The 14322-nt window shown below is 40.1% G+C and overlaps 2 protein-coding genes across 6 annotated transcripts in view; both read right to left on the bottom strand.

The window, feature by feature from the left end:
- LOC108415742 (BOLA class I histocompatibility antigen, alpha chain BL3-7-like) overlaps nt 1-11346 on the bottom strand; it is a 42720-nt gene extending 31374 nt beyond the window's left edge. For 2 of the 4 annotated variants that reach the window (XR_005129239.1, XM_037531903.1), the window contains exons 1-5: nt 11217-11346; nt 6673-6933; nt 4955-5227; nt 3000-3284; nt 2811-2918 (exon numbers count right to left, since the gene is read on the bottom strand). Coding sequence is in view for 3 of the 4 variants with exons in the window: in XM_037531903.1 (XP_037387800.1) it covers nt 2811-2918; nt 3000-3284; nt 4955-5227; nt 6673-6933; nt 11217-11265 (976 nt within the window). In the remaining variant the exon portion in view is untranslated. The remainder of the gene's footprint in view (nt 1-2810; nt 2919-2999; nt 3285-4954; nt 5228-6672; nt 6934-11216) is intronic. The other 2 variants (XM_037531904.1, XM_017688786.2) reach the window with 2 other exon arrangements.
- Nucleotides 11347-13081: 1735 nt separating this feature from the next.
- Nucleotides 13082-14322, bottom strand: part of LOC108415743 (natural cytotoxicity triggering receptor 3 ligand 1-like) — a 15032-nt gene continuing 13791 nt past the window's right edge. For both annotated transcript variants that reach the window (XM_037531303.1, XM_037531302.1), the window contains exon 6: nt 13082-14322. This exon is cut by the window's right edge. The gene's annotated coding sequence lies outside the window, so the exon portion shown is untranslated.

Genomic DNA, 14322 nt, shown 5'->3' with positions numbered 1-14322 from the left:
AAACAGACAAAATGACCATTACTGTACAAAGTGTATTCATATATTTAACATTATTCTTATTACTCATTGTAATCAAGTTACTCATCTCAATTCAGTGAGAAGCCTCTCAAAGAAAGTTGGTGGACGATTTGATTAAAGAACAACATTTTTTTCAGTTTTTTATATGATGTAAGATTCCTAAACACACACACACACACACACACACACACACACACACACACACGGGGATTTTCAAAACCCTGCAGGGACACTGATAAGCTGATGCTGTAGAATACGAAGTCATGTAAGATTACATCACATGTACGTTGTGTATATTTATGTAGTAAAATTTCATAGCCAGATCACCACATTTTGGCACCTGGGCATAAAAGTTTCGTGGGCCCCTATCCGACTACATTTTTTGGTGCTCAAGGAATTACATGAGGCTGTGCAGAACCACCATGGCAGCACACAAACCGTGGTGTCAGACACGTCACCAGTGCAACCCTAAATCAGAAAAGGTTGGGACTTTCTGAAAATACAAATGAAAAGGACAGCAGTGATTTCTAAGATTTACTTTGACTTGAATTTCATTGCAGACAGTTTGAACACAAGTTTTCATGTCTTGTCTTATCAGCGTCATTTCATTGGCAACTATACGTCCATTCCTGCCATTCAGGCCTGCAACAGGGCTCAGGGTTACTTATGAAATTGACTTCTCTGGGCTCAGGGGAATCTGGGTTGGACCATCACATAGTGGAAGCATGGTCAGATTAATCATTATTACGGGTCTTTTTTGGGAAGAAATGGACTCTGTGTGCTCCTGACCAAAGATGAATAGGACCATCTAGACTGTTACCAGGTGCCTCTGCTGCCTTCCAGACGACATCTTTTCCAGGGAACCAGGTACACAACCAGATGCAAAACCACGTTCTACACACGTTATAAAGGCATCAGAAGAAGAGGGTGTGGGTGCTGGACTGGCCTGCCTGCAGTCCCTACCTTCCCCCAACAGAGAATGTGGTGAATTTTAAAATGAAAAATGCACACATTAAAACTTATAAAGCGGTAAATACTTTATTGTCCCAATATTTGAGAATATATAGTGCAGGAAAACTGAAAGAAGCATTTTGAAAAATAAAATCAAATTTCACGACATAAAACACCAAACTGTTATGGACGGCAGGGAGGCGGAGCCAAGTGCAGACATGAAAACCAGTGAGAAAGAGCGTTAAATAAATTTATTGAGCGCATGTTTGGAACGTTGCGGTTGACCCAGAGTCAGGCTCTAACCGCCGATGTACTGATCGGTGGTCCGTGGAGTTACCGATAATGAGAGAGATCATGAGAAAATAACATGCACTAAGTAGGAAGGGAAGGTAGACTTTATGTTTTGCAGCTCAAGTCCATTTTTCTTGGCTTTTAAGTCATTTTGGGGCAATTACTCTGTTTGCTTTTTCCCACCCCCCCTTTTCCTTTATTTTCGTTTACATACCCACCTGGGCTGTGTACCGTACCGGTCACCCCTCTATAAAGGTGTGACAAAGGGCTGCTGTTTCCCACAGCCTTATGAAGTGAAGTCCACAGGTGTGTCAGTTTGGGTCTAATCAGCCTGTGGGATTCTGGGAATTGGAGTTCCCTGAAGTTATGGTACCTTGCCGCCGTCGCCCTCTGTTGGCAGCTGGTGGCGCAGGCTGGACCCTTACACAAACACTGTGCTGTTGTATTGATATTAATGTAGGTTAAGGGCCAAAAATAATTTTAAAATCAGTCTTTTCAGTGTTAATTGCAATTTAATATGCTATCCCAACGTACTTGTTTGTTTTTGAAAGAGTGTTTTTGAATGTTCCATCCAAGCTGCACAGTCTGGGGCTTTTATTATAGAAAACCAATAAAAAACAGGATATCTAAGTTGTTCTAGAAACAAACCTCTCGAAATAAATATTTCTGTTGGGTATGATAGTTTAAATTAAAAATAATTTATCATTTATTGGCTGTCGTTTAGAAGGAAGGTTCCTGTGCTGACCTGTGCTGGTTAGATAAAGACAATAACATACTGACAAGCAGTACTTTTTCCAAATGAGCTTCGTCCCTCTACGGCATCATAATCATATTACACATTTGGCTGACACGCTTATCCAGAGCGACTTACAGTTTGATCATTTTACACAGGAAGGCCAAGGTGGTGTTAGGAGTCTTGCCCAAGGACTCTTACTGGTATAGTGTAGGGTGTTTGCCCAGGTGGGGATTGAACCCCAGTCTCCAGGGTAGAAAGCAGAGGTGTTACCCACTACACTAACCAACCACCCGACCAACCAACCATTATAGCCTATTGCTGACAGCAGTGCAGTCGTCTTTCTGCTCATTTAAACACACGGTAGTGATAAAAAAGAAAACTAAAGCAACATTAAACACATTAACAATAGATTAACACAAACCCAACAACCAGTACAACACTTCATTATAAAGCTTCTACTACTCAGATGAGATATCAGGTCTCGCGTTTACAGACGCCCTTCAAGCTCAAAGTATCGTCGCAGGAATGCTAGTTCAAAGCCCAGAAAAACTGAGGTAAGGAGAATAGTGCAACGGCTGCTAGTGTGGAAAGTGTCAGGATTATGATTGGTCATAAAGTTGACACAGTTCTTGCAGTTGTTTTGACTGTTTCTCTGATACTTCTCTGAAGTATCTCTTAGCAGACCCTCAGTAACTCATTCAGACTAGTATCTAGTCTACATTCACTGGACTGTGTTAACATCTGTAATCCACAGTTAATCCTCAGTTAGTAATAGTAGTCGGAGTGATGGGACGTGTTTATTTTCTTCTCTTACCAGACTGATGCTTCTTCTTCTTCTTCTTCATCCACACAAAAACACAGATGATGATGAGGACAGTCACTACTGCACCAATGATGATACCCATCCAGACTCCACCTGAAACTAAATTGGTTAAAGATCATTATTATTATAACTGGCTCACCAGCGGCTTTCACAACTAAACATACGTCTTATTTCTCTCACCCCTGAGATCAGACACCAGTAACACCATCTCCTTCTCCAGGCTGCTGTGCTGAATGATGCAGGTGTAGTTGTGTCTGTTCAGCTCCTCAGGTGAGACAGTCAGAACGCTCCTCTTCTGGAAGGTTCCATCCTGGTTGGGTAGCGTCTCTCTGAGCTCCACGTCCTCATGCAGATCCTCTCCATTCTTCTGCCAGGAGATCATCACTGCTTTGGGGAAGAAACCTGTAGCATGACACACCACTGGAGAAGAAGAGTCCTTCTGGAACAGAGACACCTCAGGAGAGACTGGAGAGAGAGAGAGAGAGAGAGAGAGAGGGGGAGAGAAATGGGATAAACATTTCACTGATGTTGCTCAGGTATATTACTGATGAAGACTAATTCTCACATAACTCATCTCTTTTAGAGACACACACACACTCTCTAGGCCTAAGCTTCTCCTTCTGGGTCGCAGGGGGAGCTGGAGCCTATCCCAGTGGTCACCTTGAACAGTCCATCCCAGAGCAGATGCCTTCACACTGGGGGCAATTTAATATGCCTTTGGACTGCGGGAGGAAACCCAGACACAGGAGAACATGCAAACTCCACACAGAAAGAACCCTGGTCGCCCGGCCGGGAATTGAACCCAGGCTCTTCTTAATATGAGGCGTCAGGCTACCCACCATTGTGGACAGCAGCACCACCACACAGAAGTTTCCACCACACATTCTGTAGCTTATTCAGCTAGTAAATTGTATATTTATGTATTGCACCATATTCAGATGAATTGTACATATTTAAGCATTACACTGCATTATTCAGTAGTTTACAGTATATTACTCTGCATGTGGCCTCTTACAGTATACTACACATAGTAATACACCATCTACACTGTATATTCACAGTTTAATGTTATCACTGCCATCTACATCATTCCTTACTGACAGTCACCTGTTTGTTTAGTGCCACTTCTTTATTCTTACTTATTGTCCATTGTACTTGTCTAGTATGTGCAATATCCTTCTTGCATGTGCAGTTCCTCCCTCTCCTACCGCCCCCTGTGCACTTCTATATATAGTTCTATTTTTATATGTAGGAGGATGCTGCTCTAGAATAAGAAGCCCAGTATTTGGAATACATCTAAATAAACTAATTACGGATCTTAAATCTCTCTTCAAAATCTTGACACAATTCCTGAATCCAGAATTTCAGAGGTTTCTTTTTAAAGATTTTGTAACTTTAGCTTTTTTAATTCGTCTCATTTTTGCATGAATTATGTCTTAAGTAGTTCATTTAACTGCTTAATATTTCATACTACTAAGCAGTACTGTGCAATAATAATAAAAAGATGAAAGATGGTAGAGTATTAAATACGTACACTGTTTAGTTTTGCACATCCTACTGTCACTTTAACATTTTACGACTGGACTTTTCTTTTTTTTAATATCTTTTATTGTCTTTTATGTATTGGACTGTGTTTTCTGGATTTTCGGCTCTGCCTTTTGCATGTCCCCCTTTGACCATTTTTGCCTGCCTTGCTTTGTTTGTCCTTTTTGCATTTTTTTTGTATTTTTGTATCTGTGGATTGTTTTGGATCTGACCCATTTACTGAGAACCTGCTTGCTACATCCTTGAGTGTCTGGTCAGTTCTGGCGTGCTACAGTCATCATAATTGTTCAGTAAATGTAGCTGATTTATTCAAGCTTATAAAGATCTCAGAATGATCCAGGAGCATTCGTCTGGACTCACCAAAAATGTAGAAAAATTGAATTAGAAAGGTAACATTTTTGAATCTGTAACTTATTCAAGTAAGTAAATCTAACAGAAGAACTACTGTGTTAAAATTAGCAGCTGATGACTGTTATAAAGGGAATCGCTGAGGATGTAGATGTGTGGACTAAGTTGAGTTTATGGGCTCAGGGCCCCAGTAAAGCTAACACCAGCACAGTAGCAGAAACAGATCAGCTCACACACCTTACCTTTCCTCTCCAGAGCGGCTCTGCCCAATTCCATAGCCATCTGTAACCACTCAATACACGTGTTCTCCAGAAAGTCCTTCCAGTGTCCAGATTCGCCTGTCTTCTCCAGGTTCTCTTTGGTAATGACAGCTATAGCATTGGCTGCAGTCCAGGTGAGAGTCTTCAGGTCCAGGCTGATGTAGTCTTCTCCATCATAACCCATCTGCATGTTTCCCCTCTTGGAACCATCATCATGGAGCACACAGCTGAACATCACCTGCATTGTGTGAATCCCTGCAGAGACAAATATGAAGATATCACACTGTCTGTCTCCAAGCGTTCTTCATTTAAACGTCAGTAGGACAAGAAAAAACAACTCACTGATCTTCATAAACTCTGTAAAATTTTCACGGTCCACAGTTTTTGACATACAAGTACAAAATTTTGCACCAACATTCCTCATAAATAGGAATAGTGTGCTTGTATTTTAGGACCGATCCGCATACATTATGCGGAAAATGATCGTTCAAAGACAAACTGAATATTAATTAACACATTTTCCCCATTGAAAATGAATGTTGGTGCAGCTGCACGATGGATGATGTGTCTAGCTAGTCTTTCACCCTCAACTCTTCCAAGCATTATGATCTCTTTCCAGTGAATCAGTCCTTCTCAAAGGCCCAAAATAAGAGTCTTAGTTTGGTTACATGGGCTTTGAGCGAGAGGTGAGGCTTGATTTGGTTGAGGATCTTCTTTTTTGCCTTCTAAAGTTCTGTCCTGCTTTTTTATTGTCCAGCTTTCACATCCATGAAGAACCACAGAGAAGACCACAGCCTAGATAACTGATCAAGGGCCTCGCTAGAGTAGTATGGTCCAAAACTGTTACATGTGATTTCACTCAAGATGCATTTGGTTTGCAATACCTCTTGTTTATTAAATATTCAGAATATTTAGATGACTTGGATCTCTTCTTCAGTGGAAATTTCTATTATTTAAAATCTGTGTAATTATGAGGATGTGGAGGAAGAAAGTAGAAGAGTTATGGAAAATCAGAGGGGAAGTGCTCACATCATTCATGGTTGCCTATACACACAGTGCTGTGCAACAGTCAGCGACCACCCCTCTGTTTATTTAATTTCCAGTCAAAACAGCGAGTAAGTACAGCCTAATCATTTTTCAGCATCAGCAAAAAATCACAAACATATTTTTAGCTGAAAAAAGCTAAACATAATATCAGATGGTTGAGTGTTCAGTGTGTGACTCTGTATCTTCATCAGAGCTTCCATTCTTTTCAGAAGACTTACTTTCAGTTTTTCAAAGTTTTTCTTGTCCGGCTCCTTTTCTCAGTGAGGTTCTTCTTGATCAGCTACACATCCTTTCAGACCCACAGCGCTGAGTGGTCTGGAAGGATGGACAGAAACACCTGTGGATGTTTTCAGATCTGAAGCAGCTTGATGTTCTCTTCTCTCGCAGGGATGAAAGTGTTGTTTATCTGATGGGGGCAGTGTTGGTGTCGACTAGGTCTTCCAGGTGGTTGTTAGGAGCCCCATTTTCTGTTTAGCTTTCATTTTTCCTTTGTAATGATTTTTCATATCTCCTTTAGACATTGTATGTGCACATGAGGTTGAAATGTGAGATGCAGTTGAAATAAATAGCTTGTACTTTTTTGGCCATTTTGACTGGAAATTATATAAATGAAAGGCTCTCTGATTTGTGCACAATGCTGTACATGCACATACCTTCAGTCTGATTGAAGTGCTGTCTTAATACAGCTATAGTGAGCTTGATGTTCTCCTGAATAAGACGTGCTGTCTGTGTAAGCAGGTTCCAGAACGCTTCATCCTTGCCGTTCTTTATCCAGTCTACCTTTAGGATCACTTTCCTGCTGGTACTGTCATAACACCCGACGTGAAGTCCATCCACCTGACTGACAGCGGTTAACTCTGGGAAGCTGATTCCTGGTGTGACTCCAGTGAAGAAGAACTGCAGAGAATGAGTGTCTGTGAAGATAAAGAAACTATTTTACATTTTACATATATATATATATATGTGTGTGTGTGTGTGTGTGTGTGTGTGTGTAACTGAACTTAACCGACCCTTTTTGAAAAGTACAGGACTCTGAGGAACCTACAATTACTTACAAGGTTCCTTGAGGAACCATTCTATCCAGATTTATAAACTGCATGAATACCATGACATGACATTAGAGCAAAGTGATGTAATGTAAGTAATGTAATTAATGTGAGCTAAGCTATGAGTTAGCAAACCATCGCTACAGGTGCTGCTGTGAGGCACCAGTTGTTATCACAAACTTTAGTGAATAGGGCAAACCAGTACTGACCTACTGGTTCTGTGAACCAGCAAAAAAAGTTAATGTTACTCCTCTGCCAAGTAGGAGCGAATTCCCATTTAAAGCCTGTTTAAATTTTCCCAGTCCACCTTAAATGGTGCAGCAGTTACATTCAGGTGTCTCCAGGCCTTTACACACCGAGCGTGACTTATTCAGATGACATTAAATTTGAACACATATATGACTGACGACTAACTTTCGTCAGCAACAAAAACTCTCTGACCATCACGGTCATCTCTGCTGTTGGAATGACAGCAACCAAGATAACAGAGCAGCTGAGTTCCGGCAAATAGAACTTCTGCATGAACGATTAAAAAAATCAGGATCTCCGAAAACATAAACTGGGCTGCGAACTGTATTATGAAATGAAATGACTGTTAAAATATGAAAAACAAGCTCTTCAGCATCTATCTATCTATCTATCTATCTATCTATCTATCTATCTATCTATCTATCTATCTATCTATCTATCTATCTATCTATCTATCTGCTTACTGCTCAAAAAATGGAACACCTTGAAAACACATCAGATCTCAATGGGGAAAAAAACTAAATAGTCTTTTTGCTTACTGCACTGGAATCACCAGAATCCCATCAGCAACAATTAAAATAAGTCAAATCTATTCATTAAGTACAAATGCTTTGACTGCATAATAAGAAGCAGTTTTAACATCACATAGCTTATGGAAATATTTGGGTTCCTCGATTTTTTTTTTTTTTTTTTGTGTGTACAAAATGGAATTTTTTAATCCTTTCCACAGAAAACCTAAATCCTAATGAGGGACATTTCATTCCAACAAAGCAGGAGCTTCATCCACTTGACTGAGGACATTTGGGAGAAAGAAAAAATATAAAAAATGAATAAACCACACTGCTCTTCTTCAAAAGTCTGCTGAATGTGACACTACTATTTCAGATTTATTCATATGACATTGTCACAAAGGAGCTTTACAGAAAATCCAGGACCGAGTCCCTATGAGCGTCACTAAGGGTGACAGTGCCAAAGAAAAACTCCCTAAAAGCAAGAGGAAGAAACCTTGAGAGGAACCAGAACTGAAAAGGGGAACCCATCCTCCTGTGGTCAACACTGGACAAAAAAAGAAAAGGTTGGACAGCAGTATTTAGATTAACCAATGATATCCAGTGACTGCTGTTAGAAGCCTGTAATGATGATCAGTTAGTATGAATAGCAGAAAGAGCTCTGAGTATTGAGGCAGACGAAACAATGTCTATGTTTAAATAGACTGAGCCTGTGCAGCAGACAGCATCATCAGGAGGGTCAGTTCATGCAGGTGAGGTTTGCACAGCGTTGGACAGCAGGAAGCTCCATGGTGGTCAGACTGGTCCAGAAGGCTGGTGAGCAGGGGGTACCTGATTAACGCAGACGAAACATCAGCATCTGACCACACAGGATGGGCAGTTATTCAGCTCGTCACAGAAAGACACAGATTGCTAGATCTGATTGCAGTGTACAGTGTTAAAAGACTAGTACAACCCCACTTCCAGTGAAGTTGGGACGTTGTGTAAAACAATCCAATCGTGCCACATCAATAGAAACACAAACACAGAACTGTTGATGTTAAAAGAATGTTTCATGTCCTACTTAAAACATATGAAAGAGCAACAATAAACTTGTCTTTAGGATTTAGATTTCATTATGTTGCATATTATTGATTACATGTGTCGTTTTGGGGGTGAGGGGTGATGGGTGTCAATAGATGCAACCAGGAAGTGGATGATTTCCTATAATCCAGGTCAGTCGTTCAGTCTTGTCTGACGTCCAGAAAGCAGTGTGGGAAGCTAGAATTTGCAGGCAGCTGTGTAGTGGAAGGAAAAGTTCAGAAGAAGGCTGACATATGGAAGCATATTCTGGTCTTTATATATATATATATATATATACACAACCCCAATTCCAATGAAGTTGGGACGTTGTGTAAAACATAAATAAAACCAGAATACGATGATCTGCAAATCCTTTTCAACCTATGTTCAATTGAATACACTACAAAGACAAGATATTTAATGTTCAAACAGATAAACTTTATTGTTTTTTGCAAATATTCACTCATTTTGAATTTGATGCCTGCAACATGTTCCAAAGAAGTTGGGACAGGGGCAACGAAAGACTGGGAAAGTTGAGGAATGCTCAAAAAACACCTGTGTGGAACATTCCACAGGTGAACAGGTTAATTGGAAACAGGTGAGTGTCATGATTGGGTATAAAGGGAGCATCCCTGAGAGGCTCAGTCGTTCACAAGCAAGGACAGGGCGAGGTTCACTACTTTGTGAACAACTGCGTGAGCAAATAGTCCAACAGTTAAAGAACAACGTTTCTCAACGTGCAATAGCAAGGAATTTAGGGATTTTATCATCTACAGTCCATAATATCATCAAAAGATTCAGAAGAATTGGAAAGAATTCCACCTACAAAGCTTCAACAATTAGTGTCCTCAGTTCCCAAACGCTTATTGAGTGTAGTTAAAAGGAAAGGTGATGTAACACAGTGGTAACACGCCCCTGTCCCAACTTCTTTGGAACATGTTGCAGGCATCAAATTCAAAATGAGTGAATATTTGCAAAAAACAATAAAGTTTATCCGTTTGAACATTAAATATCTCGTCTTTGTAGTGTGTTCAATTGAATATAGGTTGAAAAGGATTTGCAAATCATCGTATTCTGTTTTTATTTATGTTTTACACAACGTCCCAACTTCACTGGAATTGGGGTTGTAGTTACAGTCTCATTAAAAGGGTGAACCAGAAAGATAACGGAGACATGAGACTCTCTCATATGACAGTGACTCTCCACTCCACTGTCAACAAACCTGAGTGAGTGCGTGACGGCAGATTACACGGAAAGTCCTGGGAAATTAGTGTAAAATTGGAAAAGTCTCAAGTTACTCTTGGTTCTCACTTTCTTCTGCTGTATCTATATGTAAGTAGTAAGTATAAGCGGGAGGTTTTTCATATCTACTGATTCATACAGGAAAGTTTCACCATAAAGTTACACAATAAATGACAGGAAGTTACACAAGAGCTGTATTATAAAGTGTTACCAAAACACTGTGAACAGTTCTGAGTCCGAGTTTCTCTAGAACAGCGTTTCATACCAAACCATCCTGAATGACTCTGTTTACACAAAAAATGCTGTAATTCTCCTTTAAGCTTCCAACTGCCTTAAAGACGGCATCAATCTGAAAGATAAAGATTAGATCAGTCTCGTGAGACTGTTCCCCTCCATTTGACTCTACTCTTACAATAATTTTGTGCCTCGTGTCCAAGCAGAACCCAAAACCGACATTTCCAATTTCCAGGATGACCACCGTAACAAGAAGCTGGCGAATAGGAAGCTGATTCAGCCTCATGGTTCTCTGTTGCTGAAATCAGGCTGATATGAAATCTTACTGTCCTGTCTTATGTGTACAACTCAGAACTTGTAAAACTTGCAGAAAAACATTTGATTTTATGCAGTGAAGTTGACTGTTTGCTGTGAATTCCCAAGTTAACGGCGACGCTAATGATGCTCTATATTCACTTAAGACAGAAAGGTCAACGAGTAAATGAAATAAGGGCTAAATCAAAGGTTTTGAACATTGCAGATGTCCTGAGATAAACTGGCATTAATTGCATTTTTTACATGCCTTTTAGTGGCAGTATCCAGTTTGGGACGTTCAAGAGTTTTTAGCACTGTAAAGATGAATAGTGAAAATAAAGTGAACTTTACCCTGGACTTTCCCAGTATTTCCCACAAACTTCTTCAGTCTTTTTCCCGTTTTTATCTCTTCCAAGCCCAGTCTGTATGTGTACACTCTGTTATCTGTTATCGCTCATTTGCACAGAGTAGAACACAGAGTTTTCCACTTATAACAAATGCAAAAAGTGTAATTTAGAAGCAGGGAAGCAGCTGGAGCTCAGCGTTAGCCTTTGGACTGACCTGCTGAAGTAAGATGAAGAGTGAAGATGAGGAGCAGCAGGGACTTCATGATGTGTCCTGTCTCTCACTGCAGACTGGAACCATAATGAAAGAAATTTACTCCTTAATCGGGACAAAATCAGTTGATCTCTTCAGCCTCCTGGAGGTCTTTCTTGCTCTGGAGACTCAGCAGGAGCAGTGGGTGGAGTATAGACACAATAGAAATCTGACCAATGAGAATTAGGGACACTGGAGTTCCAGCCAATAGTAAATAAGGAGCGCTAAACTGAGAGCAGAAGAGGGCGTGGATCTCAAAAGTGAAACTGCAATCCTACCACTGCTGAACGGGTCTGATAAATCACTGTTAAATTAGCTCATGTAATCAGATATAACTCTGTACTGCCGTCAGTAGTGCGTCATTCTTCACACAGAACTCCTTCAATAACACATTGCGTGGTTGGTCAGTGTAGTGGTTAACACCTCTGCCTTCTACACTGTAGACTGGGGTTCAATCCCCACCTGGACAAACACCCTACACTATACCAATAAGAGTCCTTGGGCAAGACTCAACACCACCTTCGCCTACCAGTGTAAAGCAATCAAATTGTAAGTCGCTCTGGATAAGAGCGTCAGCCAAATAATGTAAATGCATGGATTTATTATTTAAAGCTGCAAAAGCTGACCACTCAGCTGAAGACCCAGTGCTGACTTTGCAGCACTATTTCAGACATACAGACCACCAATTAGTTTTAGGCATCTGCTGGACATTCTCATAAACATAGTTTGGTATATTTGATTGATTTATACAGTCATGTTTACATGTTTATATCTAATACTGGAGCATTTCAGTTAGTTGGCCAAACAGTGATACAGCAATGAGAAGAAAGCAGGATCAAATCAACCCACCTGATCTGTTAATATCTACACAACTATATTCGTGTCTATCAGTCCTTTACTGATCAAGGTTTTGACTTTGGGGCAGTGTTTCAAGCATAAACACTGCCAATAACCACAAACCGTAAACCGTTTTAGGTATATATTAGGTATATATTCATATGATGAGTCTAGAAGGCAACATATGTTTCCCTAAAATGTGTTCAGAGTCACTTGTGCTTTCTCAGATGTGCAGGTGAGCCACTAATACCCTGCTGGTGTCTGGATGGTCCTTTTCTTCTTTGGCCTGGAGAGCACAACATCCATTATTTCCACAAACTATCAGAAAGGTGGGCTCATCACACTGCAACACCCATTTCCACTGAGCATCAGTCCTTTCCAGATGCTCAGATGACTGTTGACTTTGAGAGTGTTTCTGGAAGTTGATTGCATAGGGCTTTCACTGAGTGGATGGCGTTTATTAACAACTGGTTGTCAAAGTGTTCCTGAGGCCATGCGATGATATCCGTCACGTGCCGTTGGAGGAGTCGAAGCTCACAGGCCTTCATTGTGGTTTTCAGCCTTTACCTTTACGCACATTTCTCTGGATTCCCTTAATCGTTTAATCATATAATGTGCTGTAGAGGGTGAAATACCCCAAATCCTTGCAGTAACTCGCTGAGGAATGTTATTCTTAGTGGCCAGCCTTGACCTATTCTTACTCTTAAAGCACTCGACTTTACCTGGATGCTCTTTTATGGTCAAGCATGACTAACTACACCACCTGTTTAACCCCTTAAATGACCAGGGACCACCAGCAGGATATAGGTCTTATACTTTAAATGAATAGGTTCGGTATCTTTAATTCTTCTAAGATGTAATTGGAGCTGTACATTTATCCCATACATGATTGTTTAGAATCAATTTTGTGACATAAAGTGTGATATAAAGACGCTGTGGGTCTGAAGGTCCGGCATGTGGATAAGCAAAGAAAACAAGTGAATACTAAAAAGTATAAAAAGCATTTAAGACTTTATTTAAAGTTCCTATTCTTGGGCAGTTCACATTAAAACACTTTAACGTTTTCTCCTTAAAAAAACAAAGCACATTACTGTTCTGCACAGTGGAAAAAAAAGAAAACAGAGAGAAAAGTTCCTGAACAACGTCTTCTGTCGTTCTCTCTTAAAGACCACAACATTATAAGACAAACAAAAGGATCCATTTGCAGTTATTATGTGTAACAACTGTGTCATTAACCACGGATTAAGAGTTGACTAAGGGTGAAAATGCTAGATTCATGCAGTTATCAGTAAGGTGGATTGCAGTGGCTACATAGACAATGACTATTTCCCATTTAAAGCGTTTTCACCTGAGCTTACATCATGATTCTTTGATCTGCCCAATATGATGTAAATGATTCAGTGTTATTTCGTTCACAGACTCTCCAAAACCCTGTAGAAAGTCTTTTCAGAAGAGGTGAGGCTGTTATAGTCGCAAAAGGGACAACTATATATTATGGCCCATGGTTTGGGAATATCCAACAAGCTTATAGAGGTACATAGTGTATTTGATTTAGTGTACTTAGCATGTACATAATTATAAATGAAGATAAAAAAAAAACACCGGGAAAAACAGAAAAAAGAACAGTGAGAACTGAAAACACAGTGTGAGCCAGTGTTTCAGAAGTAACGGTGTGTCATGAATATATGCTGGAGCTGCTAGTATAAAGGAATATAAAAGTGCAGCTGCAGTTTTGGTGCTTTTTCCCTCATAAATCAATAGTGCAACATAACCTCTGTATCTGTTGATGTTCTCTCAACCACTGAAATGATCTGATCTGACACCGAAGATGATGTACAAAGTAATCTGGTATCTGCTGTGTCTGCTAAAAACCCTTCCTAGTCTTTCCTTCATGTCTTGTAAGTATGAATGTAAGTATGAAGCCAGAACATCTCCATTATTTCACAACTAAAGCTTATTATCTCTGGATAAATGTGAAAAACTGGCACATTTTAAAACAATTGGCTCATGCATAGAATTGTCAGTATTGAATTACTACCAGCACCCCTGAGCACAGATTAGTGGTGATAAAATAACACAATTTCAGTAGATAACTATTCCGGTACTGCTTGAGTGTTCTATCTTTACAACGGAAGGTTAGCAGACCGTGAAGAGGCAATTCACAGAACTTTCAGTAATTCACAGAAACAGGCTACAGATTCAGATTTTTACAGAAGGACTCACAGCCAAACTG

This window comes from Pygocentrus nattereri, chromosome 20 (assembly GCF_015220715.1).
Source record: "Pygocentrus nattereri isolate fPygNat1 chromosome 20, fPygNat1.pri, whole genome shotgun sequence".
NCBI lineage: Eukaryota > Metazoa > Chordata > Actinopteri > Characiformes > Serrasalmidae > Pygocentrus > Pygocentrus nattereri.
This window is presented reverse-complemented; position numbering and strand designations above follow the sequence as displayed.